General features: G+C 37.3%; 6 protein-coding genes across 13 annotated transcripts in view; 2 read left to right on the top strand and 4 right to left on the bottom strand.

Moving 5' to 3' along the window:
* Position 1: 1 nt before the first annotated feature.
* On the bottom strand, positions 2-1,785 carry LOC109857584 (S-adenosylmethionine mitochondrial carrier protein homolog). Its single transcript, XM_020434051.1, has 6 exons — positions 1,565-1,785; positions 1,259-1,415; positions 1,065-1,174; positions 574-814; positions 291-429; positions 2-172 (listed from the first exon to the last, which is right to left on the bottom strand). The coding sequence occupies exons 1-6, from the start codon at positions 1,628-1,630 to the stop codon at positions 55-57; spliced, it is 831 nt and encodes a 276-aa protein (XP_020289640.1). The 5' UTR covers positions 1,631-1,785; the 3' UTR covers positions 2-54.
* Positions 1,786-2,617: 832 nt separating this feature from the next.
* Positions 2,618-6,595, bottom strand: LOC109857583 (UPF0183 protein CG7083). 3 transcript variants are annotated; one of them, XM_020434048.1, is made up of 8 exons: positions 6,007-6,595; positions 5,448-5,530; positions 5,119-5,346; positions 4,741-4,950; positions 4,491-4,640; positions 4,238-4,402; positions 3,929-4,105; positions 2,618-3,848 (listed from the first exon to the last, which is right to left on the bottom strand). In XM_020434048.1, exons 1-8 carry the CDS (start codon positions 6,068-6,070, stop codon positions 3,651-3,653), a joined length of 1,275 nt encoding a protein of 424 aa, XP_020289637.1. In that variant the 5' UTR covers positions 6,071-6,595; the 3' UTR covers positions 2,618-3,650. The 3 variants fall into 3 exon arrangements, with proteins under 3 accessions (XP_020289637.1, XP_020289638.1, XP_020289639.1); XM_020434049.1 differs by lacking the exon at positions 6,007-6,595 and adding an exon at positions 5,594-5,672; XM_020434050.1 differs by lacking the exon at positions 6,007-6,595 and having other exon boundaries at positions 5,119-5,362; positions 5,448-5,513.
* Positions 6,596-8,386: 1,791 nt separating this feature from the next.
* LOC109857582 (phosphoenolpyruvate carboxykinase [GTP]-like) lies at positions 8,387-13,464 on the top strand. Of its 3 annotated transcripts, none has more exons than XM_020434047.1 (8): positions 8,387-8,752; positions 9,507-10,056; positions 10,248-10,514; positions 10,622-10,806; positions 10,909-11,306; positions 11,638-11,985; positions 12,110-12,376; positions 12,612-13,464. In XM_020434047.1, exons 2-8 carry the CDS (start codon positions 9,818-9,820, stop codon positions 13,068-13,070), a joined length of 2,163 nt encoding a protein of 720 aa, XP_020289636.1. In that variant the 5' UTR covers positions 8,387-8,752; positions 9,507-9,817; the 3' UTR covers positions 13,071-13,464. The 3 variants fall into 3 exon arrangements, with proteins under 3 accessions (XP_020289636.1, XP_020289634.1, XP_020289635.1); XM_020434045.1 differs by lacking the exon at positions 8,387-8,752 and adding an exon at positions 8,819-9,053 and having other exon boundaries at positions 9,473-10,056; XM_020434046.1 differs by lacking the exon at positions 8,387-8,752 and adding an exon at positions 8,946-9,053.
* LOC109857596 (tetratricopeptide repeat protein 25) lies at positions 13,438-14,576 on the bottom strand (the record flags this gene model as incomplete). The annotated part of the gene is made up of 2 exons (XM_020434065.1): positions 13,438-13,962; positions 14,346-14,576. Coding segments are annotated over 2 exons (534 nt in total), but the record flags the coding sequence as incomplete, so codon positions are not given.
* A 1,372-nt stretch (positions 14,577-15,948) lies between these two features.
* Positions 15,949-18,408, bottom strand: LOC109857586 (cyclin-dependent kinases regulatory subunit-like). Its single transcript, XM_020434052.1, has 4 exons — positions 18,238-18,408; positions 17,788-17,915; positions 17,498-17,622; positions 15,949-17,010 (listed from the first exon to the last, which is right to left on the bottom strand). The coding sequence occupies exons 1-3, from the start codon at positions 18,294-18,296 to the stop codon at positions 17,519-17,521; spliced, it is 291 nt and encodes a 96-aa protein (XP_020289641.1). The 5' UTR covers positions 18,297-18,408; the 3' UTR covers positions 15,949-17,010; positions 17,498-17,518.
* A 221-nt stretch (positions 18,409-18,629) lies between these two features.
* LOC109857581 (5'-3' exoribonuclease 2 homolog) overlaps positions 18,630-24,616 on the top strand; it is a 25,287-nt gene continuing 19,300 nt past the window's right edge. Inside the window, exons 1-15 of one of the 4 annotated variants that reach the window (XM_020434040.1) lie at positions 18,630-18,886; positions 19,262-19,389; positions 19,463-19,574; positions 19,696-19,869; positions 20,005-20,167; positions 20,253-20,713; positions 20,867-21,073; positions 21,219-21,356; positions 21,482-21,639; positions 21,734-21,902; positions 21,986-22,075; positions 22,184-22,340; positions 22,514-22,742; positions 22,891-23,097; positions 23,182-23,255. In XM_020434040.1, the coding sequence (XP_020289629.1) occupies positions 18,812-18,886; positions 19,262-19,389; positions 19,463-19,574; positions 19,696-19,869; positions 20,005-20,167; positions 20,253-20,713; positions 20,867-21,073; positions 21,219-21,356; positions 21,482-21,639; positions 21,734-21,902; positions 21,986-22,075; positions 22,184-22,340; positions 22,514-22,742; positions 22,891-23,097; positions 23,182-23,255 (2,542 nt within the window). In that variant the 5' untranslated portion in view covers positions 18,630-18,811. The remainder of the gene's footprint in view (positions 18,887-19,261; positions 19,390-19,462; positions 19,575-19,695; positions 19,870-20,004; positions 20,168-20,252; positions 20,714-20,866; positions 21,074-21,218; positions 21,357-21,481; positions 21,640-21,733; positions 21,903-21,985; positions 22,076-22,183; positions 22,341-22,513; positions 22,743-22,890; positions 23,098-23,181; positions 23,256-24,616) is intronic. The other 3 variants (XM_020434041.1, XM_020434042.1, XM_020434044.1) reach the window with 3 other exon arrangements.

Genomic DNA, 24,616 nt, shown 5'->3' with positions numbered 1-24,616 from the left:
GTATACAAATATTTGCATCTTCTTTTAATTAACAATATTTCTCTCGACTGGATTTTATTTCAGTTGTGGAAATATTGTCTGCGTGAGCACTCTTGTTTCTTCGTAGACTCCAAAGAATATAAAACCACCTAACGTGATCCACGTTACCCTTGGCGCAAAACCAGCAAATAATCTAAAATAAAAAAAAAACTGTGAAAAGTTTATTAACAAAGATGTCTTGATGACAAGAGAGAGTGATGTATAAGAGATACACAAAATTACTGTAACAAGAACAAACAAGAATTGTTTACCCAGAAAAACCCTTTTCTCCGTACACCCTGTGAAGAACGCTTGGTATCGTCAATTCTGACGAGAGCAATGTTCTACTGGCGAGCATTATTCTTGTTTTTGCAACATCTAACGGAGTTGTGACGGCTGCAGAGATACTGCCTAAAAAAATTGCATAACGTTGCATTGTGATTTATATACAGAAATTGCATGAATTTCATTTTTTTTTTCATTTCTAATGAATTAATTATGTAATATGATATTATATTACATATAATGTATGTATATACATGTAATATAAAACACCTGAAACAGCACCACAGATTGCGCTTTCCACTGGGTATATTTCTCTTTCAATGTGAAAACTATAAAACGCTTTGAAATATTCCCATAACGGAAACTGTATAATACTAAATGGCGTATCTCGTAATACCGTAGTCCAATATCCACGATAGAGTATTTTTAGGCCGAGAAATTCTTTGTCGAGTATTAACGCCTGTTTTCTCTGCTTAACAACTTCTACAGGAACCCGTACTAAACACGCAACCTTTGTGTGTATAAAATAAAATAAAATTAATATCATTTATACGTCGCCAAACTCTTTTCTTGGTTTAGTGACAAATTACTTTTCGTGCAATCTGACTTAAAAAGATTATGTAAATTCTAGCAAATTTAGATAATTGTCTTTTGGAGAAATCTTTGAAGGCATAATATAAGGCGTGGTGCTAAATTTGGATTTTTAAATCTGATTTGCAAAAAAAAAAATTTATATAGAATAGGAATATTAACTAATGCACCATTTCTGCCAGTGTTGCTGCTCCCATGTGAATCGCCGTGTGATAGTGTGCAGGAACATGAGGTTGCATTGCAGCCTTAACTTCGTCATATGTTACAAAAAATAGTGCGGCTAAAAGTGTGAAGAAATATGCACACACATGTGAGTAAAACTCTCAGATCTTCTCTTAGACAATCTACAACATTTTTGTATTACCAGTTGGTGCCGATCCAACCAGAACCGGATAAATTCCTTTGTAAAGACCTGTGAAGCCTCCAGCTTTTAAAAATCCTTGTGCGCTCTGTAATCGAGTTTTCAATGTGTCTAATGGAAATAATGTGATATCCACGAATGTTCCTGCAGCACCTCCTGCCTGAATATTAAATAAATTACATACAAAAGTATAGAGAAGTGTGAAACTCGCAAGTGTTTTTTTTTCTTGTTAACATGTTTAAAATATTATATTTGTGTGATTGAGAGAGAGAGAGAATCTTCATTTTAATTTATTATAAGTTTACTTACAATAAGCGAAGTAACAAAGACATTTCGCCCGCTTCTCTCATCTGCTTTCCCCTCGCTGCTCGTCATTTTGTAATTTAATTCTCAACCAAAGTAATTTCGATATTTTAAAAATTATTCAAATAAAACAATCGACATCTTTTAGCTGTAGCTCTACTATTTTGTTATTGAGAATCAGCTGATATCTTTCATCCACTTTATCAATTGTTGGTATCTATGTACATACATTTACACTCGAAAGTAGAGAGGAGCTGCGTAGTTACCAATGTGCACCACCATGGACGTAGCGGTGATGAAAAAGGCGGAAAAGCTAAATAACAGCTAAACTGATGCCGCTCTCAGTTTTCTTTCTGATACAAGTCAGTTATAAAAACAAAACACACTAGGAAAATGTTTAAGACAAAAATTAGAATAAAATTTATTTTGACTACTTGATTTTTTATGTGTGGTATATATTGTAAATTCTAAAAAGAAATTTAAATTTCCTTCTTTCCACAACGAAAACCTAAATGTAATAACAAATAAAATTGAAAATAAACTGCATGTAGATACAACAAAAATAGTTTTATTACATTATACAATATATGTATATATATAATTATTTATAATGTTTTCTTTATAATTTATGAACTTTTTTGTCACATACAATAAATTACGCTTGTACTATACATACTTATATGTAGAAATCTGTGATCTTATAAAAAAAAACAAACAAACGAACAAGAGACTAATACAATAATATATTACTGATACGTTATAGTTCTATAGCGTTTTGGCCGATTTTACGTGCACTCGTGAGCAAAATGATTGAAACACTTCTGTTTTTGTTTGAACAAATTCTAACTTTGCGAGACGATTGGCTCATACGTTCGCAAACAAGATTAAGATTTTGTTAGAAATCCTAAACATTCTTTGATACTTTCTTGCGCTTTATTCGTTTTCGATATAATTCAATATATCTAATATGTATATGGCTATGTATAAAGTACAATAATACATGTATTACAAAACCTTAATTGGATATATACGTATGTATCACTATCGCGCAACATCTTCTTTTTTTTTTTTTTCTTAATGCTTCACATGATAAAAACTAACACTATATCTTTTTTTTTTTTTAGCTTACATATTTCAGTATTTTTTTCTTCACATGACCATGTTAAAAAATTTGCATTACGAAAGAGAGTGTTTTTGTGAAAGTTATTTATTTATTTACTTTAAGAACAATTATGTATACGGGTTGAGATTATTATACACGTAATTGTAAAACAATCCTTATAATTGTAGATTAAAAAGAGATTATGTTGCCTATATAAAAATGTTCATATTCTCTCGCCCGATTTCTTCTGCTTCTTTGCGTCTTCAGATTAAAATATTTATTCGAATCATTACCACAGGCGTGGGTCGCATCATATACATGTTACACTTAAATGTGACTAAAATCCGCTCATTGACCGTAACATATACGAAACAAAAAAAAAAAGAAAACCACAATGGATCAATTATCTTATTGTAGAAATATCGTCTACACGTACGTGTCTTAATTGTCCCTTTTTTTTTAACAGAAAATAACAAACGCAAATGTAAATCTTTATATGTGTCCTCTTCTTATAGCTATAGATTCTTTGATATGGAATCGTATAGAGCTAACGTCTATCAAGAGACACGGCAGTATGTCGCGACCGAATCCACGCGTAACAAGGTCGCGGCGGAAATTCAGCGTGACTCTCTCTCTCTCTCTCTCTTCATGCGAGACTTCAAAAGCTCAGAAGAACCAAGATCTTTTCATCTCAGCAATCGTTCAAATCCTACTTGTGCTCAATCGACAGCCGGTTCTTCACGTCATTGTGTTTTGAAATATTGATGACAAAGAATATACAAAAAAAAAAAAAAAACAAAAGCGTCCTGGTATTCTTTCTTGTTGTATACAAGATTGTTTTATCCTACTTTGTGTTTTTGACTGGCAGAATTAATTTTGAAAGATATATTATATATATGTATATATATATATATAGTTTATCATCTTTATACATAATTGTGTTTTTGTCATGAACCAAGTTACTCAAGTGCATTATATAAAGTATCAAGGTCACACTGTTCTATACAAAGTCACACTAGCGATATGTTGATTGGCCATAACTTCGACAATCGCATCCCTTATCCCGTAACAGAACGTGCAACCGAATGGGTTCGTGGTGTTGGTCGATGACGCGCGATTCAACACCACGGGCCGTGCACTCGCCTTCAATTGCTCGCTCACTCTGTCCCACTTTGTATACGCGGTGATCTAGACAAGACAAGACTCATGAAGTCAAGTAAGCAATACATCCGTATTAAATCACACGTACGCGAAAAAGTTTTTCTTACCGTAACCGGAGAAGGAGTAACGTCGATTAACTTTCCAGATTCCGTGGAATTGTTTTCGGGTGGCAGAGTCAGAGAGAATTCACAACGATGATACATATTAAAGTTATAATGTCCCGGATAATTCGTATGAAGTACAAACTTTTTTATACACTGAGTTTTCGCATTGAACAAAATGTCCTGTAAGGAGTCGCGTGTAAGAAAAAGAAAAGAACGGAAAATGAAGTCAATAATAGATCAGAAGACACACAAGAGCTGATGTGTGTCTCATTACGATATAATAAAAATAAAAATATAAAAAAAAATACTTACCAAACCTAAAGTAAAATAATTGTAAAAGAAGTCCGATCGTCTTATCTTATCTCGTTTATGCGCATGCGGACTGTGAATGCGCATTTTATCCTCGGCTTTGTAAAACACCCTGGATGGGGCGCCAAGAGCGCTTAAGACATCTTCACAAGTGTCGCCGAATAATACCTGAAATAATGGATCATATCGATGAAAAAAAAAATTTCAACATAATAGAAAAAATAATATAAAAATGTAATAATATAAATCGTTATACTTCTTTGGTCAAACATCGTTTTTTCGGATCCAACACTCCTCTTGTTCCAGAACTACCTTCCGTGAAGAGGCGTAATCTGAGTCCTCTTGTACGTGACTTGTCCCTGATAATATCAGCTTTCTCCAAGTACAAGTTGTTGTGATAACACACCTGTTTTTATAACAAACAAAAAATATAGATATATATTCCGTACATTTAACTACTTTTCTCTAGAAAATAGAGAAGAGGCAAAATGAAAATGCTTAATCACAAGTGGCAGAGCTGGCGGCGGAGTCTTTGAACCATGCTCTTCGCTATTAGTACCAGCTGGCATATTTCCGACGTAAATAGCTGTTTTTGCCACCAAAGGAGATGTTCCATTAGGGAACTGCAATGATCCCAGACCGTGAGCATAACCAGGTTGAAATTTCGAATCAATTGGAAAATAAAATGACAATCCTCGGAAATTCAAAACGAACACCTGCCACGATAAAAAGAATAACCGATTAATTAAGAGTATATAAACGATTATTGTAATTTTATTACACGTGTGAGTCGCATCAAGTTAATAATTACTTCTACGAGTTTCTCATATTTGTGCAATTAAATACAATTTTACAAAATAAAAACCTGTGCGTGTGTAATATACCTGTTTTTCGCTATCATATACACCGGGATGAGTTGCTCCGAAGGAGTGCTCTATTTGTTCAATTGAGGGTAATACTTCTGGCGAATTGAATGGCAAACCACAGTATTTCAGTTTGACTAATTTCATATTATAGATTTCGATTATTTTCAGTCTTTGTACAACAGGATCAAATATAAGCCGAATGCCGTCGTGAGGCAAATTTATTACTAGATCTACTTCTAATGGATTCTGGAATACGAACAGTCTTTTTTATGTATAGTGCATTTGTTTCGTTTAAACAGAAAAAAAAAACCAATTGGCCGCGAATTGCGAACATATTGCGTACTTACAGTGTCGCTATAAAGTACTTGCACACCTCTTATGACGCCAACTTGAGACTGGATGATCGATACCGATTGGGAAAAATGCATACCTAAAATACAAATTTAAATGTAAATCTTTCATTTTGAAACAGACCAATACTTGGTACACGCACATCAAGTGATTTGAACATTTGCTCTTTCATAAGAACAAAGAAATAATAAATTTGATGAGATTTGTAACTATATGTAGATTGCTGTGTGTGTGTGTGTGTAGATTACTGCACACACACGCATACACATATGTATTGGAAGACGTATATTTATTCGCAATAAATGTGTCATGCGGATTACATAATCAAAACAGACGATGTTGTTATTAGTTTCAAATCGGACCAACGTGTCGAACACAAACAATCATAATACAGTAAACAATGTAAAATCACTGTCAATGTCATCAGATAACATAAACCGACAGTCGCTTGTTGTACATCGCGTTCCAAACTCGAGCGAGATAAATAAAAATAAATTCAATGAAAAATCTGCGCGCAAGTCTTCGCGCTCGCAAGCACAATATTTCGCCACTTGCCTAAAATAAATTCCCATTGTTCGCATCCAAGAGATCTCTCGGGCACCACCTCGAGTTCCAACATCGCGTCTCGTTTCTTTTTTTTTTTTTTTCAACTCGGTTCGGATCAAACCAGAGAAAAGATATATATATATATATATTATGTTTGACGCAAAAAGTGACACAAATTGTTGCGGGAACTACGACGTTCCTTTGTCTCGTCGAAGACTCGAATAGCAATCACCAGATAGCCATATTGCAGTTACATTCCAAACAATGAGCCTCTTCCACTGTCTGTACGTCTCCCGTGGCTTGCTTACACAGTTGGCAAACTGTCATCAAACAGCTGATGTTCGCCGCGGAGTGCGAAATAGATGAAGAAAAGCTTCTTCCGTTCGAAGACAAAAGCGCTTTAAACTCGCATCGCGCACGAAGACGTGGGTGCGGTTGTGCGGACCAATCGAAGCGAAACAGGCCTCGCTGACCGAGCTTGCTCCGATTGGCCAATCTCCAATCGTCATCGGGCAACTCGCTGCTCCTCACCTCACCGCGCGTTGCGTGGACTTGAGGAGCGTTCGCATCGAAATCTGACAAGCGGCGCGAAGAGTGATTCGAACGAGCAACAAAATTGAACGCACGCCGCGAACCGTCGTGAAAAAATTTGAACAGAAAGAGAAATTGTGCGCAAGAATTACTCGAGATACAAAGTCTACGACGATATCGGAATCTTGTTTGAAAATAAAAAAAAGATGCTTCTCTGAATTATCAGCAGTGTTGGGAAATCGAGGAGGTTAACCTTCGAAATATCTCGAATATTATTAAAAAAAAGAGAAACAAGAAGTTCGACTTCGCTCTTAGACCGTCTGGACTTCGAGATCAGAAAACACGGAGATGACACTATCGCAAACCTAAATTACGCAGACACGACGATAAGGAAAAGACGGAATGACGTGTTTGATAAATTTGTAATCGAAAGTATAGCAAAGTCATATTTAAATATTAATTTATTTTTATTATTGTAGTTTTGTAAACTCTTACGTACGTACGTTAAGTCCCACAAAACCTCCATCAGACATCTGTTAGATATCTCATGGAGCTGTTGACTTCTAACGGACTATCCGATGGAGTTTTTCCGTTCTGCGTGGGATTATGTTTCACATTTTTATGTAATTTTTTCAATTGATTACAGAAAACATGTACGTGTCAACAAGTTTATTCTTTCTATTGCTTGCGAAACAAATGATTTGATGAGTTGTCGCAAAGTTTTTCTCGCAATCTCGAAAATAATGTTTCGTCACGGTCCAATCTGTGGTGCACGACTCACAGATAAACTCGATCACACAAGCGGAATTTGCCCCTTCTTTATATTGTGAAGTACCGGGGTTAAAGATCGTGATAATATATATATATATACAGGTCGAGAGTGATCGACAAAACACTTCACAGGGGGTCTCCTTTCTCTCTCGAATAATATTGAGCAACAATTTAACAAGTGAGTATGTAGATCTTGCGAGTAAAAGATTGGGAGAGAGAGGAGGTTTGAATGTATGTGACAGGTTTCTTAAGAACATGTCTCTGTTATTTTTAACACGTCTCGTTCTTTATTTTGCAACAATAATCCAAAATCTTATTTAACAGATTTTTATCAAGCAATTTGCGGCATTCAAATACATTATTAGAACTTAGACACGTTGTTTTCTTACGAAATCACCGTCAGTGTACACGCACATCATATTGCGCTCCGGTCAAACCTTCTCTTATGAAATCTTATATCGATAAACGTCAACCACACATGGGCGAGCCTCCAGTTACGTCAGGTCACGCGTATATGATTTGCGCGTGTGTGTGTGTGTGCACGCGCGCGCGTATGATTTCGCCAGTTGCGAGTTTGTAATTCAGCAGTGCGTGACACAATGTTTCGAAAGAACTCCTTCGGCAAACGCAAATCGAAGCAATTTTATATTAGAATAGACCAAAGATTCAAACAAAATATTTACGTACATATAAAAATTTGGCTCGTTCATGACCCAAATAAGTCCATAGGTTCTTTTGCTATCCGATCAAATTTTTTTTTTTTTAACTCACTTGTTTATCACTCATCTGTGTATCGTTACACGAATAAACTGCGTTGTTTACATATTTATATCAGTCGAGTCCGATAGAGACCACGTAGTCTTTGGTCCGTAGTCCACCTATCGTCTGGGTCCGATAAAAATGCGGTGCATAAATCTCGATATTTTCTTAGAAAAAAAGGCGAGATAACAAGTGAACATGGCGATTGTTTATTGACCACGGCGTTGAAAAGAAAGAAAACAAACCGCTTCGCGTTCTCTCGACTTTAAGCTATAAAACCCACACATGTACGCGGGATTTAAAACATTACTCCGTGATTAACTTCTTGTCTCGTATGAAATTAATCGTCCCAACAGACTTAAAACTGTTAATTAATTATTTATTATTGCATTGCCATCAGTGGGACGTATAGCAACAAAATTATTTCAATTTCTCCCCTTGTGTTCTTTGATTATTAAATACAAAAATTGAATCAGTAAGAACAATCGTGGAAACATCTGTGCAAAAACGAATAAGATACATGTATTGTTTTTCTTTCCGAAACAGAGTCTTGCGTGTGCGATATTTTGGGAAGGTAGCCGAGATGTCAATCGTTATCACGGAACAATTCCGCAAAGACATTTATGGCTCTCGTGAGAAGACTGTAGATAGAAGACCTGTCTCTAGTAAACACAGCTTCGATTCACGACGACAGGTGATTTCGACGATACGAACAACTTCCTCTCTTTCGCTCTTTTTTTTTCTCTCTCTTTCTCTCTCTCTCTCTCTCTCTCTTGCGCGGTAGCATTCTATATTTGCTGGTAAATATCAAAGTCTGCCAAGAGTCCTTATCGCTTATCGTTTGTTTTCCCCCCGGTGAGGCTGCGAAGTGGATCCGCGTGTGCCCAAATAAAAGACACGATCGTTTCGCCGCGATTGGATATACAATTGCGGGAAGCGCGATGCGATCCGGTGTCACGCTCGTTTTTTTTCCAACGGCGGAGCCCGAGATACAGGTAAGTTTTCTTCACTCCGTGTTGGAGAGAAGTGAATAGCGAAATATGAGTTATACATGGTATATAGACAAGCGCGCGATCTCTCTGGAAAAATAAAACGAGCGAGCGTATCTACATATCGCATATAACTGGTTTATTCGTTTGGAAAAAATCTCGGTCCCGTTCAGCTCCCGTTAATTCCGATTTGAGCAAGTTCAATAGTTAATTTACCCTCACCACGGAGGAGAATTGGCTTTTACTTTCGTGAAACGCGCGACTTTTACATCGCTCCCCCTCGATCGTCGCGAGAAGTTTTAACTAACTAGTTCTCGACATTCTCGCGGCTCTTGTTGAAACAATTTAACGTCCCGGTAAATTTAAGATAATTTTCTTTTCATTTGATTGAATCAATTAATTTATTTCTTCATCGAATTTTTCAGATTGAAACTCAAAACAATTTATGATTCTGTTCAGCCAGTGAGAACGACCGCCTTGATTGTGTAGCATAGCTGCCGAAAGATAGTGCGCATCAGCTGTCTCTTCGTGGAAATCGAGACTGATCGGAACGTTTCGTCATTCTTTAAATCGAACAACAATCCCGGGTGGGATTGTCCGATACGTCACGATTATCTCTTGCTCCGCACATGAGTCGGAAGTCCAACGGTGATAAATATCCTCCTCGCCGTCGACCAATCGAATGGGAAGATTCGCGAAGGCTTGTCCGAAGATAAATTTACATTCCAACCGTTTCGCATATAAGGAAGACGTTCTAACGAATACGAATCATGCCGCCGAAACTTTGCTGGAAGAATTTGGTCCGATTTTCGCGACGATTCGACGGCAGAAGAGATTTCTCCGACCGTCGTTGTTTCGTTCGAGGCAATTTTCCGCAACACGTCGACTCGAACTCGTCGCGCATGTCATCGGAGATTAACAATCGACTCGCGCATTTTTCCACACTATCCGTTTTAACGTTCGGAAAAGCCCGAAAAATGCCGCACGCCGTCGATATCTATCGCGCGCAGTAAGTAAAACATTGGCACAAATTTTAAGTACAATAAAGAAAAGAACAATATCAACGAATTGTTGCAATAAAAATAAAATAAAAAATGTTCTTCCGTCTCCGAAGAAGAAATATGTTTTTTCTTTTCTCTTCGTTCGGCGCGCAAGTTTTTTTTTGTTTTTTTTTTTTGTTCAAATTTAATTGCTTTGCAGAATCCCGAAGTTTCTCGTAACTCACGTGGCTAAGAATCCATCGGTCAAACCCATCGGCTACGATTACATCGGCAATAAGATACCGCTGTTGAACGCGTGCGCCATCGACATCTCGTCGAAACTTCGCCGCTACATCGAGGAATGCGCTCTGCTGTGCTCGCCCAAAGACGTTTACGTGTGCAACGGCACGGATGTCGAGTACGCGCAATTGCTGAAAGTTCTCGAGAACAGCGGAACCATCACAAACCTGCCCAAATATGAAAATTGGTACGTCTCTCATATATAAACTTTGTTATATTTTTGTTTTTGCATTAAATATTTATCGCAATAAATGTAATCGAATCGTAATTACAAATTGTGTGTGTCACATACAGCTGGCTGGCGAGAACCAACCCCGCGGACGTGGCGCGCGTCGAGAAGCGCACGTTCATCAGCACGGACGAAAGAAACAACGCCATTCCTACACCGCGGAAAGGCACAATTGGCGAGCTCGGGAACTGGATATCTCCGAGCGACATGGAGCAAGCTATTCTGGAACGTTTCCCGAATTGCATGAACGGTTGGACAAACATTTCATTGCATATGCGCGTAATTTCTTTTTTACGCGCGAGATATAAACAAAAAAAAAAATAATAATTATTGTTCTATCGCGTGCGAACAGGACGAACCATGTACGTGATTCCCTTCAGCATGGGACCGGTTGGTTCTCCGCTCTCGAAGATCGGCATAGAAATTACCGATTCGGCTTACGTGGTCTGTTCGATGAGGATAATGACCAGAATGGGGGAGAAGGTGCTCGAGACGCTGAGAGACGACGACTTCGTCAAGTGTTTGCACTCGGTGGGTGTTTCGAAGCACCCACCGTCGAAGATCGGTGCGAGCCAGTCGTGGCCGTGCGACCCGGAGAGAACGATCATTCTTCACCGACCCGCGAAAAACGAAATTGTATCGTACGGGAGCGGCTACGGCGGAAATTCCTTGCTTGGAAAGAAGTGTTTCGCTCTTCGAATCGGCTCGACGATAGCCAAGAAGGAAGGATGGCTCGCCGAACACATGCTCGTACGTTGTTTACTTATGCTTATTTTTATTTGTCGTTTTTTTTCTTTTATTTTTCCCGCAGTGTTTTTCTCGAATTATCAGCAAGTCGCATTTTTTCTTTCATTGTTTGTTGTTTACGATGTGGCGCTGCGTCAGATCAAAAGCTTTCGCGCGTACATCCAGGCAGCGCAAAAATTATTCGAAAGATGTTTAAAAAAAAAATCTTCCAAAGAGAAAAATAAATTATTTTAGCAATTTTTTTAAATATCTCTTATACGACGTCCTTCGAACGTCTTTTGTGCGCTGGGGAATTACATGTATCGAGATACACGGGTTTGTGCTCCCGATCTAGATATTGGGTATCACAAATCCCAAGGGCAAGAAGCGTTACATCGCGGCCGCTTTTCCGAGCGCCTGCGGCAAAACGAACTTAGCTATGATGCAACCCACGCTACCGGGTTACAAGCTCGAGTGCGTGGGAGACGACATCGCTTGGATGAGATTCGACGATCAGGGTAAATTGCGCGCCATCAATCCGGAGAACGGATTCTTCGGGGTCGCTCCGGGCACAAGCTCGGCCACGAATCCCAACGCGATGAAGACCATCTTCAGAAACACCATCTTCACCAACGTGGCGTCCACCAGCGACGGAGGAGTGTTCTGGGAAGGAATGGAAAAAGAAATCGACGATAATGTCAAGGTGCAAAACAATCTCTTTTTTTGTGAGATAAACAATATTTTTCATCTAGCCAAAAAAATTTTCGGTTTTTTTTTTTTTTTTTAAATAAATAATATATTTTTGTCGTGTACGTACACACACATAGGTGGTCGATTGGAGAGGTAATAACTGGTCCAGAGATTCCAAAGTACCGGCCGCTCATCCAAATTCGAGATTTTGCACTCCGGCCCAGCAATGTCCTATAATCGATCCCTCTTGGGAGGATCCGCGAGGTGTTCCGATTGACGCTATATTATTTGGAGGCCGAAGACCCGAGGGCGTGCCCTTGGTATATCAAGCGCGCAATTGGCAACACGGCGTCTTCATTGGCGCTACAATGAGATCCGAGGCTACAGCCGCTGCCGAACACAAGGTGCGCGCGAAGACGCATTTATCTTTGTGTCTGATTTAATTATTTCAACTATGAAAAATGAGACTAAAAAAAAAAAAAAACAAAACAAAATACGCGTGAGCTTCGCAGATTCTTGAAGAGATATACTTTTAGAGTCGAATGCTGAAAATCTCGCGCAAATAATCGACTACTCTTTATTTTTTTTAACTGAAAGTAATTAATAAAATAAAGTGTTAATTATTTACATATTTTACAGGGTAAAGTAATACTTCACGATCCGTTCGCTATGAGACCCTTTTTCGGTTACAATTTCGGTCATTATCTCGCCCACTGGTTGAACATGGCGCGCGTGAAAAACGCCAAGTTGCCAGCGATATTCCACGTGAACTGGTTCAGGAAGAACGCGGACGGTAAGTTCTTGTGGCCAGGTTACGGCGAGAACTCGCGCGTCCTCGACTGGATACTTCGAAGAATCGACGGCGAAGACGTCGCCGAGGAGTCAGTTATTGGTTTGCTGCCGAAACCTGGATCCATCAATTTGGAAAATCTCAAGGACGACGTGGATATGACGGAATTATTCAGGCTGCCGAAAAGTTTTTGGAAAAAAGAAGTCGACGACTTGAGAGAGTACTTCGAGTCTCAAGTGGGAAGCGATTTGCCGGAAGCCATAGCGATGGAACTCGCCCGTCTTTCGCACAACGTTGATAATCTTTAATTTAAATATTTCTTCACTTTTGTAATTATTATTTTTATAATTCGCGGTTGTACTTTTTCGCGATGTATTTTACAATTTTACAAAATCAGATGATGACAGGCTTCGTCAAAGTGATAGAAAAGATGTGCGAAAATAATTTCGAGAATGCGAATTCCGTTTGGGAATCGCTAGGCAGATTTTAGAACTTCGATTGTTCTCACCTCTGGAAGGGATATTTTTGAAGGATTTTTATTGAATAATGTGAGATTTTGGTATTTTCAGTATTACACGTTTTAGGAAGATAGTTTGGCTTTTACACAATCTCATGGCAAATAAAAACACAACGCGTACATCTCTAAAGCTCGTTGTAAAAGTCACGAAATTTGTATATCATCGCGTTTATAAAAAAAAAAAACAAAAAAAAACAAACAAATCTACGCTATAAAACAAATTACACAGCTGAACGAGCAAAACATGCGAGATTAGTAATTTATGTTCGTGTCTTGACATCACAAGAGCACAAAACACACATACCTACATTTTACTGTTATTTTATTGCTGATATATACGCACACATGCGAAACATCATCCGATTCACAGCAGAAACATATCAATCCTTGCGCAATACGTTCTGTATCGCGTACTTTGCCTTCTGAACACCAAGACGAAATTGGCCGTACTCCGGTCGAATTCTCATCCCGCGATAATAATACACCAAACTCATTTCGTAATCGCCGAGATGATAAAGAGCTTCCGCCTTGCAGTAAACCGCCTTCGCGTTATTCGAATCTTTCGGATTCAATTGCAACGCCGCCTCCGCGTCGTTCAACGCCTTTCGCGGCTCTCCTAACAATAGATGGCAATTGCTCCGCGCTATCAGAGCGTTCTTATCATTGGGATTCATATCCAGTGCCTGTCAAAATAAATTTTTTTCAATCACTATGTGACTTGGATACAAACAAAATTGTGCAAATTGAAAAAACGAGGTTTTACATCAACTAAATATTTCACGACGTCATTTATCGCTTTCTTTTTTTCCTATGTTTTTGTTTTAGAAATGTATATTTTTGTTGTATTTGTTGCATGAAATAAATATGCTTTTTCAAAAAAAAAAATTGTATTTTTAAAATGGGGGCTATCTCCCAAAAAGCTTTCAATTTCAAAATCGACTTTCAATTCGCACCGAAACGTGAAACGTGCAAGTGTTGTTCGTATTATAACCGAAGGTTTCCCGCTGTTGTGTCGAATTAAACGAATTAAACGAGATATGTTTATTTACAGAAAATGCAAGTGAACCTTATTGATGCAGTTTATGGCAACATTAACGTCACCGAATCGCATCTCGCGCAAACCGAGCGTCAGCAATGCGCCGGGTTCGGTTTCTTCCGGAATCTGCAGATCTTTGCTGCGATCCTGGCGTTGCTTTATCTTTAACGATTGCTTTATGTCGGTGGTGCCCGTGTTGACGGCGGCTGCGCGATCTTTATCGGTGTACACCTCTTCCTGCCGATGACTGTCGCAGTCGTGTTGACGTCATTTTCTTCTCGATTTCTGTATCTTCATTTCGGACTCGATAGCGTCGAATCTATCCTTCTCGCTCTTGTTGTCCCGTTTCTTTCTCTGATCACGACCGTCGTCGTTATTGCCGTTGTTCGCGATCGAGTAATCGCTCGAGCGCGTCTCTCTGGCCGCGTCCTCGGACTCATCCTGTTTCGAATCCGAAACTTCGGTACGCACGTAACTTTGCAGCAAGTCGTGATGATACAATCTCGGATTCAGCACCTCCATAACGTGATACTCGATCGTGCTCGCCGCGCTCTCCTCTTCGGCTTGTTGACCGTCGCTCATTTTCGCACACACGTTTCTCTCGAATTTTTACGTGTCAAAAATCGCGCCCGGCTCGATTAGAATACTATACGCAACTTTCAATCGAAAAACTTTTGTTTGCTTTGTGTGTGAAACACAAGCGGAAATTAGAGAATCTTTGAACAAAATATAACTCTCGCGTCGTCTACGTGCCAAGATACGTGCAACTATCGACACCTCAAAGCGCAAGAAGTTTTGTTTCCTTAGAAACGGGTAACAATAGTTTCGGCAAGAGACAAATACCACTCTGCGATCTCCGGAAGCGTTGAATCAAGTATTGAATTAAAAATACTGAATCAAGTAGACAGACATCGCTTCGGTTTTAATCGGGTTCGATTGCGTTTAAAAAAAAAAACATATTGTTTTGATTTCGCGCGTTGCATCTTACCTCTTTAAGTCACCCCTTTGTGTCACAAATGTGTTTCTCACATGTTCGAATATATATCCTCTCTTTATCTTCGAGATAAAACAAGTTCTACACGTGATGTTTGTGAACACATGGCGGTGTATTTTTAATGAGCGCGTTTAAAAAAAGCATGTTTTTTTTCTTAAAAAACAAATTTTTATGTGTTTTTCTTTTTCTATCAGCAACTTACTTGATTGTACAAAAATATGGCTGTGTTGTAATTTCCATTTTTCACATAGACGGCCGCTTCGTTCACCAGAAGCGCGTTTCGCACAACTAACGAGGTCCGCCTTGTTCGCGCCGACGATCTTCTTTTCCGATGACGCACCATATCGCCTGCGACATCTGTTCGAACATTGCAACTCAAAAAAAAAAAAAAAAGATTTACAAATCGCAAAAAAAGATTAACAATCGCGCGTAGTTGGTTATTGAATAAACTTTTTAAAATTTAAATAAAAAAAACTTTGTATACAAATAAGGTAAAATGGAAGATGATTATTTTCTGAGATGTACTTCTTTCCCCATTGCCAATTGCGATCGATATTTTATCTTAAAAAAAAAAATACAACTCACTATCTTAAAAAAAATACAACGTATACTCACAAGTTCTTTTTTTTTTTTTTTTTTTTACGTCACTTGTATGCAATTTAAAATTGTGAAAAAATATATTCGATTCGATTAACAATACGTTTTTTGTTTGAGTGAAAACACAACACTCGAGATTGCGCAGCAAAAAGCACACGTTGATGAAACCAGCTGAGAACAATCACGAAGTGATCATTCCGCCGAGTCCTCGCTCAGACGCGACTTTAAATTCCCAACTTACAACCAGGAACATGTCCATCCATACTTTTATACCGTCTCCCTACCCCCAATCTCTTGTATATTACGAAATAATCGATAAAAAAAAAAGAAAAAAAAAACGTTGGAAAAGGACAATAAGTAAGAATATAACCGCAATTCTTCCTCTTTCGCTCGCGCAACACCGTACTTCCGATTGCTAATGGAGCTATTAAAATATAGTTCGCATGCTTTCGTGAATGCTTCCTATCAATCCGTTGCTATTATCCCTGTCGGATTATTTGTGTCATTTGAAAAACGCACGCGATCTTACGTATTCCTCGCATTAGTTTTCCATTTACTTGAACATAACGTTCTCAGCTATAAGAAAAAAATTTTTTTTTTTTATCGCTCTTTTATACGTACATGTAATTATATGTATTATATATATATATGCAAAAGTTGTTTAAATAACAAATGTTGTTACAACGCACTCAGATGTTTCTTTTATAAAAAAGGTTTTCTCTCAAATATTTGTTTATATATTTATTAAATTATACTTGTATCCATCGCTTGGAATAAAAACTTGCTGTGTAAACTTAGATTTTTTTTGAAAGAAAAAAAAAATAAAACAGCCGGAGAATTATATCGGAGAACGATGTAGATAATTACTTAGAAGAACGCAAATGCGGAATAATCCAAATGGTCGTTAATCATAAGGACTGTAAAATATGTCGTGACTTGTGAATGACATGTTAAACCGATGATGTCATGCTTCAACTGCATTATATTTGTGTGCTCGACGAAAAACATCTCACAAGGTTAATCAATTTCGATATCAATGGCGAAGATTCGTGCATGTCTCCGATCGCCGAAAGCAATTATAGATTATCGAACAAGCATGTAAAACTGTAAAAAAAAAGATTTATAATTTATGATGCACGCAAGCAATACATCGAACTTTTGCATACAAATTATTGTGTCAAATATAAATGTCTCTTTTTTGTCGGACACATAATGTTTAACAACTTTTGCACTTTGGCATCTAGCTCTAAACATTTTAATATAAGATTACAATATTAATAATATGTAAGTAATGTTTACTATACATGTGTAATATTAACTATTTTTGATGTAAAATTAGATTCAGAGATACCGAGTTCGAAATGGTTCGATACCTCTAATAATTATTAAACGAGTGTATTTTGTCAGCATATATGTATATGTATATATACATAAATATATACATAGTATACACGTATAAAAAGTAAAAATAATAATTAAAAAAGCAGCATTTTTCCACTCCTTAATAACAAATTTTTTTTCTTTCTCTCAATTAAATATTTATATTATTAAAATAGGGAAAACATATACAATCAACATTCTGAACATTTACCTTACTTAAATCTTATAAAATTCAATAAATTTGTACATCAAGAGGTTGTTGTCTTTGTAAAGAAGTACGTTTAGATACGGGCATCAGATCAGTTCTCAATCTGCGAAATAATAGAACATGTGGCTCTACAAAAGAAAAATAATTCAATTTGATTAATAAGATTAAATGTATGTTAATTATTTAAACAAATATATAATTATATGTGTATTAAATATATATATATAAGTAATAATATACATATTAATCAATGTTAAATTATCTATTTTCTTCATATTATTATTAAATTGTACCTGGTCCATGCATCATGTAATGAACCCATCCAGGACTCTGTTGGACTCCTAAATTCCTCCATTCTGATTCAGTCATGAGATGAGTTTTTGGAACATGCTTAGCAAGATCACTCGGTAGTATCACATGTCTGCAACATGACAGTTTATATTAATTCCAGTCTAAAATAAATGTTGATGTTACACACAATAAAAATTTATATGTTAAAATACTCCACTTAATACCTTATTTAATAATAAAAAATATGTAACTTATACATAATATGTATCAGAATAAAATTATGTACGTGTGTGCACACTAAACTAATTTGCTAATTAAAGTATTTTATTTTCAAATGTTTTTCACAAACCATTCTGTTGTGACGACTTAACAAACTATCCTACAAATGTTTATACGATGATCATTTTATATGCACGTATACATACACTTGATACACTTGAATCTTGACTTACCTATACTCGTATTTATCGTCGCAGTATTTTTCGGAGTAATGAACTTGATCTGTTGGCATTTTTTGTTACAAGAAGTAATATGCGACCAATAAAATCTCAAAAAATTTGAAGATGAAAACACCGGTTGGCGGTTACCAAGCATAAACATTATTCTACCCTAGACTGCTAACTTGTGTTTTTGTGTACGTATTACCAGAGAGAAGACAGGAGCGCCCAGACCTATAAAGGTGCATTTTCACGAGCGACAAAAAAAGTCACGTGATAAGATTTTCTCGCTGAAAAGCTCCCGTAGCTGGAAAACTCCCAACGTCAACATTGGCAAACTCTGTTCTGGTTGGTCGTCACTCATGTCGCGCATGCGCGCGAATACAGGAACCGATCTGTGCATCATCTCGGTTACGTGTGCGATTAATGGATCCCGCGGCGTTCGTTCGATGTTGCCATCAAAAAGACCCAACGTCCAACTTGTGTCCTGTTGTGTCCGTAGCTTTGATGTATTTTAAACAGTACAACTTACCGAAAAAGATTCATTTACAGAATACTTTCTTTTTTTTGAAGTAACTTTGACAAAAATATGGGTGTACCGGCGTTTTTTCGCTGGTTGAGTCGGAAGTATCCGTCTGTGATTGTCGAATGTATCGAGCAGAAGGTAAGTTAGGTTAGATTGCTTGATAAAATATTTCTTTGTTTTATATTTACAACAAAAGTGCATTTATAATCTTGATTTTTGCTTGTACTTTTGTTATTTACAAGCTACCGTATTTGTATATTATGCGGAGGTTTTTATCACACTGCGTATAAATTTGTGATAATCAGCATGTGTGCATAAATTGTATGAGTCTTCTGTATGTGTTTTTATATAATTAAGGAAACATCGGGAAATAACGTGTTCTGCATTTGTAATTACTTAATAAGAGTTATGTTTAAAAGTTTTCTACTATAAAAAACATTTAACAATTCAATGTACAGATACTTTGTATGCAGACAGATATTTATTTTATATAATCGAAATTTTTTTATATAGCCTATAGTCGTAGATGGAGTATGTGTTCCTGTGAATTCCGGAGATCCAAATCCAAATGGTGTAGAATTCGATAATTTGTATCTTGACATGAATGGCATAATACATCCTTGTACACATCCCGAGGACAAGTAAGTGCGAGCTTGCTCAGAAAATTGTTTAATTAAGTTTTCTATGTATACTTATTTATTTGTCCAAAAACAGACCTGCGCCCAAAGATGAGGATGAAATGATGGAAGCTATTTTTGAATGTATTGATAGATTGTTTCGCATTGTCAGACCAAGAAAATTGCTTTATATGGCAATTGATGGAGTTGTATGTATTTTTGTGTATGGTGTAAAAAAAAGTGCAAAAACAAAAAAAAAAAAACAAAAACAAAGCAAAACCAAAAACGTAAAAAGATAAATTGACATAATTGCGTGGTATATTGTTGCAGGCACCTAGAGCTAAAATGAACCAGCAAAGATCTAGACGATTTCGAGCGTCAAAAGAAACGTATGAAAAAATTAATGAAATAGATAGGATACGTTCCGAGTTGGCTGGTAAAGGAGTATTTTTGCCCCCTGAGAAACCAAAGGAGGAACATTTTGATAGCAACTGTATTACACCGGTTCGTAACTTGATTGAAGAAGTGTTGAAACTGTTTTTGATCAGCATTTTCGGTTTTAATACAAACTTGAGAAAATAAAATTATGTGAAATTGCAATGTGTCTATGTAAAGTAAACTAGCTTTTCTATTTTATAGGGCACACCGTTCATGGCACGATTATCATCGTGCTTGCATTATTACATTCATGAACGTTTGAATAACGATCCGGGTTGGAGAAATATCAAAGTGATATTGAGTGACGCCAATGTTCCCGGCGAAGGAGAACATAAAATAATGGATTTCATTAGACGACAAAGAGGTAAGAACTAAAAAAAAAAAAAAAAAAAAAATATTTTGTGCGCACAAAATTTTTAAATTACATCGATGTTATTTGTTTTATACAGCACAACCCGATCATGATCCAAATACCCAACATGTGTTATGCGGAGCGGATGCTGATTTAATTATGTTGGGTCTCGCTACGCACGAGCCTAATTTTACAATCATACGCGAAGAGTTTAAGCCGAATAAACCAAAACCGTGCGATATATGTGGCCAATTGGGTCACGAAATGCGCGAGTGTACAGGCGCGGAGCCGAATCAAAAACCAGAAGAGAACACATACGGTTCCGAATGCCAGTACATATTTGTGCGGTTAAATGTGCTCAGAGAATATTTAGAGAGAGAATTATATATGCCAAATCTTCCATTCAAATACGATTTCGAACGAGCTGTCGATGATTGGGTGTTTATGTGTTTCTTCGTAGGAAATGATTTTTTACCCCATCTCCCTTCTCTGGAAATTAGAGAGGGTGCAATTGACAGACTCGTCAATTTATACAAAAAGGCAGTGTATAAAACGGGAGTACGTATATGAATTATTTGTATTATATGTATGTATTTTATATACACGGAAAAAATATGTACGTGTAGATATTTGAGAAATTAACAATGTCAACTAATAGCGTAGTTTTTTTTAAAAGTTCCAGAAAATTAATTTTTTTCCAATTATTTGCAGGGCTTTCTGACAGATAGCGGCGATGTTAATTTAGATCGTGTGCAAGTGATAATGTCGGATCTCGGTGATGCGGAAGATGAAATTTTTAAGAGAAGACAGCAAAATGAACTAGCTTTTAAGCAGCGTGAAAAAGATAAAAAAAGGAGGAACGAGATAATAAGCAATTTCAAACCGAAATGGATTCCTACCGGACAATTTGCGCCCACTGTAAGATTTTAATTTTATGTGCATTATTTTGTAAGAAAAATTTGTTAACGAAGCAGTTAGAGCGTTATTATTGTTGAGTGCGATACTAATTAGGTTTTAGACATTTTGAGTTAATTTATCAATGCGACAAAAACTATCTTTGCAGGCTCCCGGACAAACGGTGAAACCTGTAGAAAATGCGCGTTACGAGGCTTATCAAATGCGCATGCAGGGTAGAAATTACAACACAAGTGCCGAGAATGCAAATACCAATCACGCTTTAGAGAGCATGTTGTCACCCGAGGTAATCAAGTAATTTTAATTTAAGACAATAAAAAATACTTTAAATACTTTAAAAGTTTGCCAATCAATTGTAATTGGGACACTAACGTAAATCTCGTGAATTTTGTAATTTTTTACACGCAACAGAATGCAGGCAACAGAGGGCAAAAACGTAAAATCGAAGAAGTCGAGGAAGATTCGGATGATGATCAGGCGCACGACGAGGTGCGACTGTGGGAAGATGGATTTAAGGATCGATACTACGAATCTAAGTTTGACGTATCTCCCGACAATCTTGCATTTAGGTAATAACATAATTTATTATCAGCGACAGACGGGAATTAAGATTTTTACTTTGCGAAATTTATGTTTTTATACACGTGTATTGTTTGCTTCTAGAAATAATGTTGCGTTGCAATATGTGCGGGGATTATGTTGGGTATTACGGTATTATTATCAAGGTTGTGCGTCATGGAGGTGGTATTTTCCATACCACTATGCGCCATTTGCAAGCGATTTTATAAACATTGGTGGCCTTTCGACCGAATTTGAAAAGGGCACTGAACCAGTATGCAACAAATATCTCATGAATTATGTGCTCTGTATCGCGTTCATTTACTCTATTAATTGATGTATTTTTTTTTATTTCAGTTTCGTCCATTAGAACAATTAATGGGAGTATTTCCTGCCGCCAGTAGTAAACACGTACCTGCGCCATGGGCGAAATTAATGACTGATCCTGTACGTTTATTTATGTGTAATTATAGAACAAATACGTGTTATTTTATGCGCATATTACACATGTATTATATGTATCATATTAAATTATGTTATTTGTATGTTATACAGCAATCTATGATTATTGATTTCTATCCAGAAGATTTTAAAATTGATCTGAATGGAAAAAAATTCGCTTGGCAAGGAGTAGCTTTGCTTCCCTTCGTGGACGAGAACAGATTATTCAAAGCGTTAGCGCCATATTATGACAGCCTGACTGAAGCAGAGAGTGAGTGATAGTTTTTTTTTTTTTTTTTTTTTTTTTTTTGAACTGAATGTTATATAAAACGTGAAAGCGTTATATTTTCCCGATTGTGTGTTTGTTCCGTGTAAACAATCGTTTAAATTGATGATTGTTTGAAAACACAAATGGAAATAAAAATTACGTTATTGTTTTTTTAGAAAAACGAAATGTGCGCGGCGACGATAGATTGTACGTTGGTGTAGGAAACAATGGATATACTTTTGTAAAGGGTCTTTATATAAATCGCGTGGGATTTGACAAGGAAATTGAAATAAGTATTGACGGGATGAGAGGCACGGTTTCTTTGTCAGAAGATTGCGTGAACGAGGGAGGCACATTGGTATCACCTGTGAGAGGCTTACCAGTTAGGAGCAATAAAGTTTATTGGTTCGTATATGTTGCTTTTACACAATTTTAGAAATATCTTGGAAAAAATATATCTAAGACTAATAGAATTTGTTTATTTTACGCAAATAAGTAAGTATATGTAATAACGCCAAGCAAAACGTTGAACTTTTATATTTTTCTTTTCTAGTATTAAATTCAAGGATCCTAAATACAGTGGCAATCATATTTTCCTGGCTCGCAAGCTGAAAGGAGCTAAGGAGCCGCCGCGCGTTCTGAAACCGCAGGATTTCGACGCCATGAATCGAAACAATGACAATCAGTGGAAGCCACAAATCGGTTTCACACGATCCACGCAATCAGCTTCGCTAGGACAAGCGGGACACAGAATGCTCGAGTAAGTAATCGATTCACTGTATCAATCATCGCTACAATCAACGTGAGACGAAACGTTGCAAACGACAATAATTTGTGTTTGCAGCCATCATACAAATCGTATCAGGCCGCCGATGTACGCAAATGTTCCACCGCCAATGGGTTTATATCAGTCGTACGGTAAGTTATTTTGTTTTTCGCTATTGAACGTGCATCTTAGAAAGAGATTTGCACGTCATTAGAAATGCACTAAACACTTTTTTTTTTTTGTGAACTTAAATGATTAATATCTTAAATATCCTAACAAAAATACGTTAGCATCTGCCAACAATCAGATGCAAAACAATCTTTAATCAAGAACAAATTGCTGGAACGCCGCGTATATAAACGTAATATCATTCTTACATCACGAATAAATTTTTAATTCTTGCGGGGATCAAAGACGGAGAGGTATGATGTATCGATCGATCAGGTCAGGATTTTTTTTTTTTTTTATGAGTGGATAATGCACACGGGACGTGTTCGAGCCGGGATATTACCTCCGCGATAATGGAGGGGGGCTGAGAGTCGAAGAGGGCTCGCGCAGCACACAACCCCAACTAAAAAAGCGTTTCCCAATCAGTCAGTCAGTCAGTCAATCGTTTTCTAATTGAGACTGAATTACTCCCACTGCTTGTTTTTGTCCCCTTGTAGGTATCTCTGACACAATACCGAAATTATAGGGAATTAAGTCGAATTAAAGAGCGCGCGATTGTCTAAAATCCTTCGGATTTAGCGACGGATTCGGGCAAATTGAGGTTTTGTTCGTTACTTTTTTTTTTTTTTTTTTCAACAATCTATTTCGTTACGTAAAGGTGAGTAGAGTGAGATGAGCCATCGGGTAGGTGAACAGACGATGAATCAGGAGTAGCGGCCCCTGGGTGAGGACGGGAGGGAAGGGCTCGTCGCAAGTGCGGGGGCGAGGGTCACAAAGTCGAGACGCCCTCGGTTCTCGGGATTAGCTTCAAGAGTAGTTCATCACGTAGAGCGTGACTTCGGCCGTTTTGTTGTTTGTCACGTCGAGGCAGCGACGGTTCCCGAGTTTCGTCCAATTATAAAACAAACGCGGCGCACTGCGTAATTAACCAATTAGCAGACGTACCACTAACTCGTATCGCCCCCTTGCGCGTCGTGTTCCCGCGGCCAGAGATCTCTCTTGCTCTCTCTTGCTCTCTGTCTCTCTCTCTCTTGTTTTTGTTGTGTTTTTCGTGATTAATTCGTGCCCCAAAAGCTATTGTAATTCGTTGTTTCGCCAATTCGTCTTAGTTTCTCATTCATCTGCTATCCTAGCTTCGGGAGCTCCGAGCGCGCGATAAGATTTTTGATCATTCGTTTCTGGCTCGAATTTTTATTTAATTTTTAGTATTCTACACAAAAACGTTCCAATTTGTTAACTAAACAAAAACTTGAATCGATAAAAGGAGGGATGATTGACAGAAATGTTTGCATCCCCTGTTTGCACGACTCCGCTTCATTCGCATATTAATCGTTTGATTCAGCTT

Source organism: Pseudomyrmex gracilis, unplaced genomic scaffold (genome assembly GCF_002006095.1).
Source record: "Pseudomyrmex gracilis isolate BER0280 unplaced genomic scaffold, ASM200609v1 scaffold_164, whole genome shotgun sequence".
Lineage (NCBI taxonomy): Eukaryota > Metazoa > Arthropoda > Insecta > Hymenoptera > Formicidae > Pseudomyrmex > Pseudomyrmex gracilis.
Note: the sequence above shows the minus strand (reverse complement) of the source record. Positions and strands in the feature narration are given on the sequence as shown.

Excerpts from the sequence above, each read along its gene's own strand:
- LOC109857584 (XM_020434051.1), bottom strand. The coding sequence starts at position 1,630 with ATGACGAGCAGCGAGGGGAAAGCAGATGAGAGAAGCGGGCGAAATGTC. Across the intron at positions 1,416-1,564 it reads TCTTTGTTACTTCGCTTATT|GCAGGAGGTGCTGCAGGAAC; the intron begins GTAAGTAAACTT and ends TTTAATATTCAG. Across the intron at positions 815-1,064 it reads CAGCAACACTGGCAGAAATG|GTTGCGTGTTTAGTACGGGT; the intron begins GTGCATTAGTTA and ends ATACACACAAAG.
- LOC109857583 (XM_020434048.1), bottom strand. The coding sequence starts at position 6,070 with ATGTTGGAACTCGAGGTGGTGCCCGAGAGATCTCTTGGATGCGAACAA. Across the intron at positions 5,531-6,006 it reads ACAATGGGAATTTATTTTAG|GTATGCATTTTTCCCAATCG; the intron begins GCAAGTGGCGAA and ends TTTGTATTTTAG. Across the intron at positions 5,347-5,447 it reads AAGTACTTTATAGCGACACT|AATCCATTAGAAGTAGATCT; the intron begins GTAAGTACGCAA and ends TTCGTATTCCAG.
- LOC109857582 (XM_020434047.1), top strand. The coding sequence starts at position 9,818 with ATGCCGCCGAAACTTTGCTGGAAGAATTTGGTCCGATTTTCGCGACGA. Across the intron at positions 11,986-12,109 it reads AAATCGACGATAATGTCAAG|GTGGTCGATTGGAGAGGTAA; the intron begins GTGCAAAACAAT and ends ACACACACATAG. Across the intron at positions 12,377-12,611 it reads CAGCCGCTGCCGAACACAAG|GGTAAAGTAATACTTCACGA; the intron begins GTGCGCGCGAAG and ends CATATTTTACAG.
- LOC109857586 (XM_020434052.1), bottom strand. The coding sequence starts at position 18,296 with ATGCCAACAGATCAAGTTCATTACTCCGAAAAATACTGCGACGATAAA. Across the intron at positions 17,916-18,237 it reads GACGATAAATACGAGTATAG|ACATGTGATACTACCGAGTG; the intron begins GTAAGTCAAGAT and ends GTCATGTTGCAG. Across the intron at positions 17,623-17,787 it reads TTACATGATGCATGGACCAG|AGCCACATGTTCTATTATTT; the intron begins GTACAATTTAAT and ends TTTCTTTTGTAG.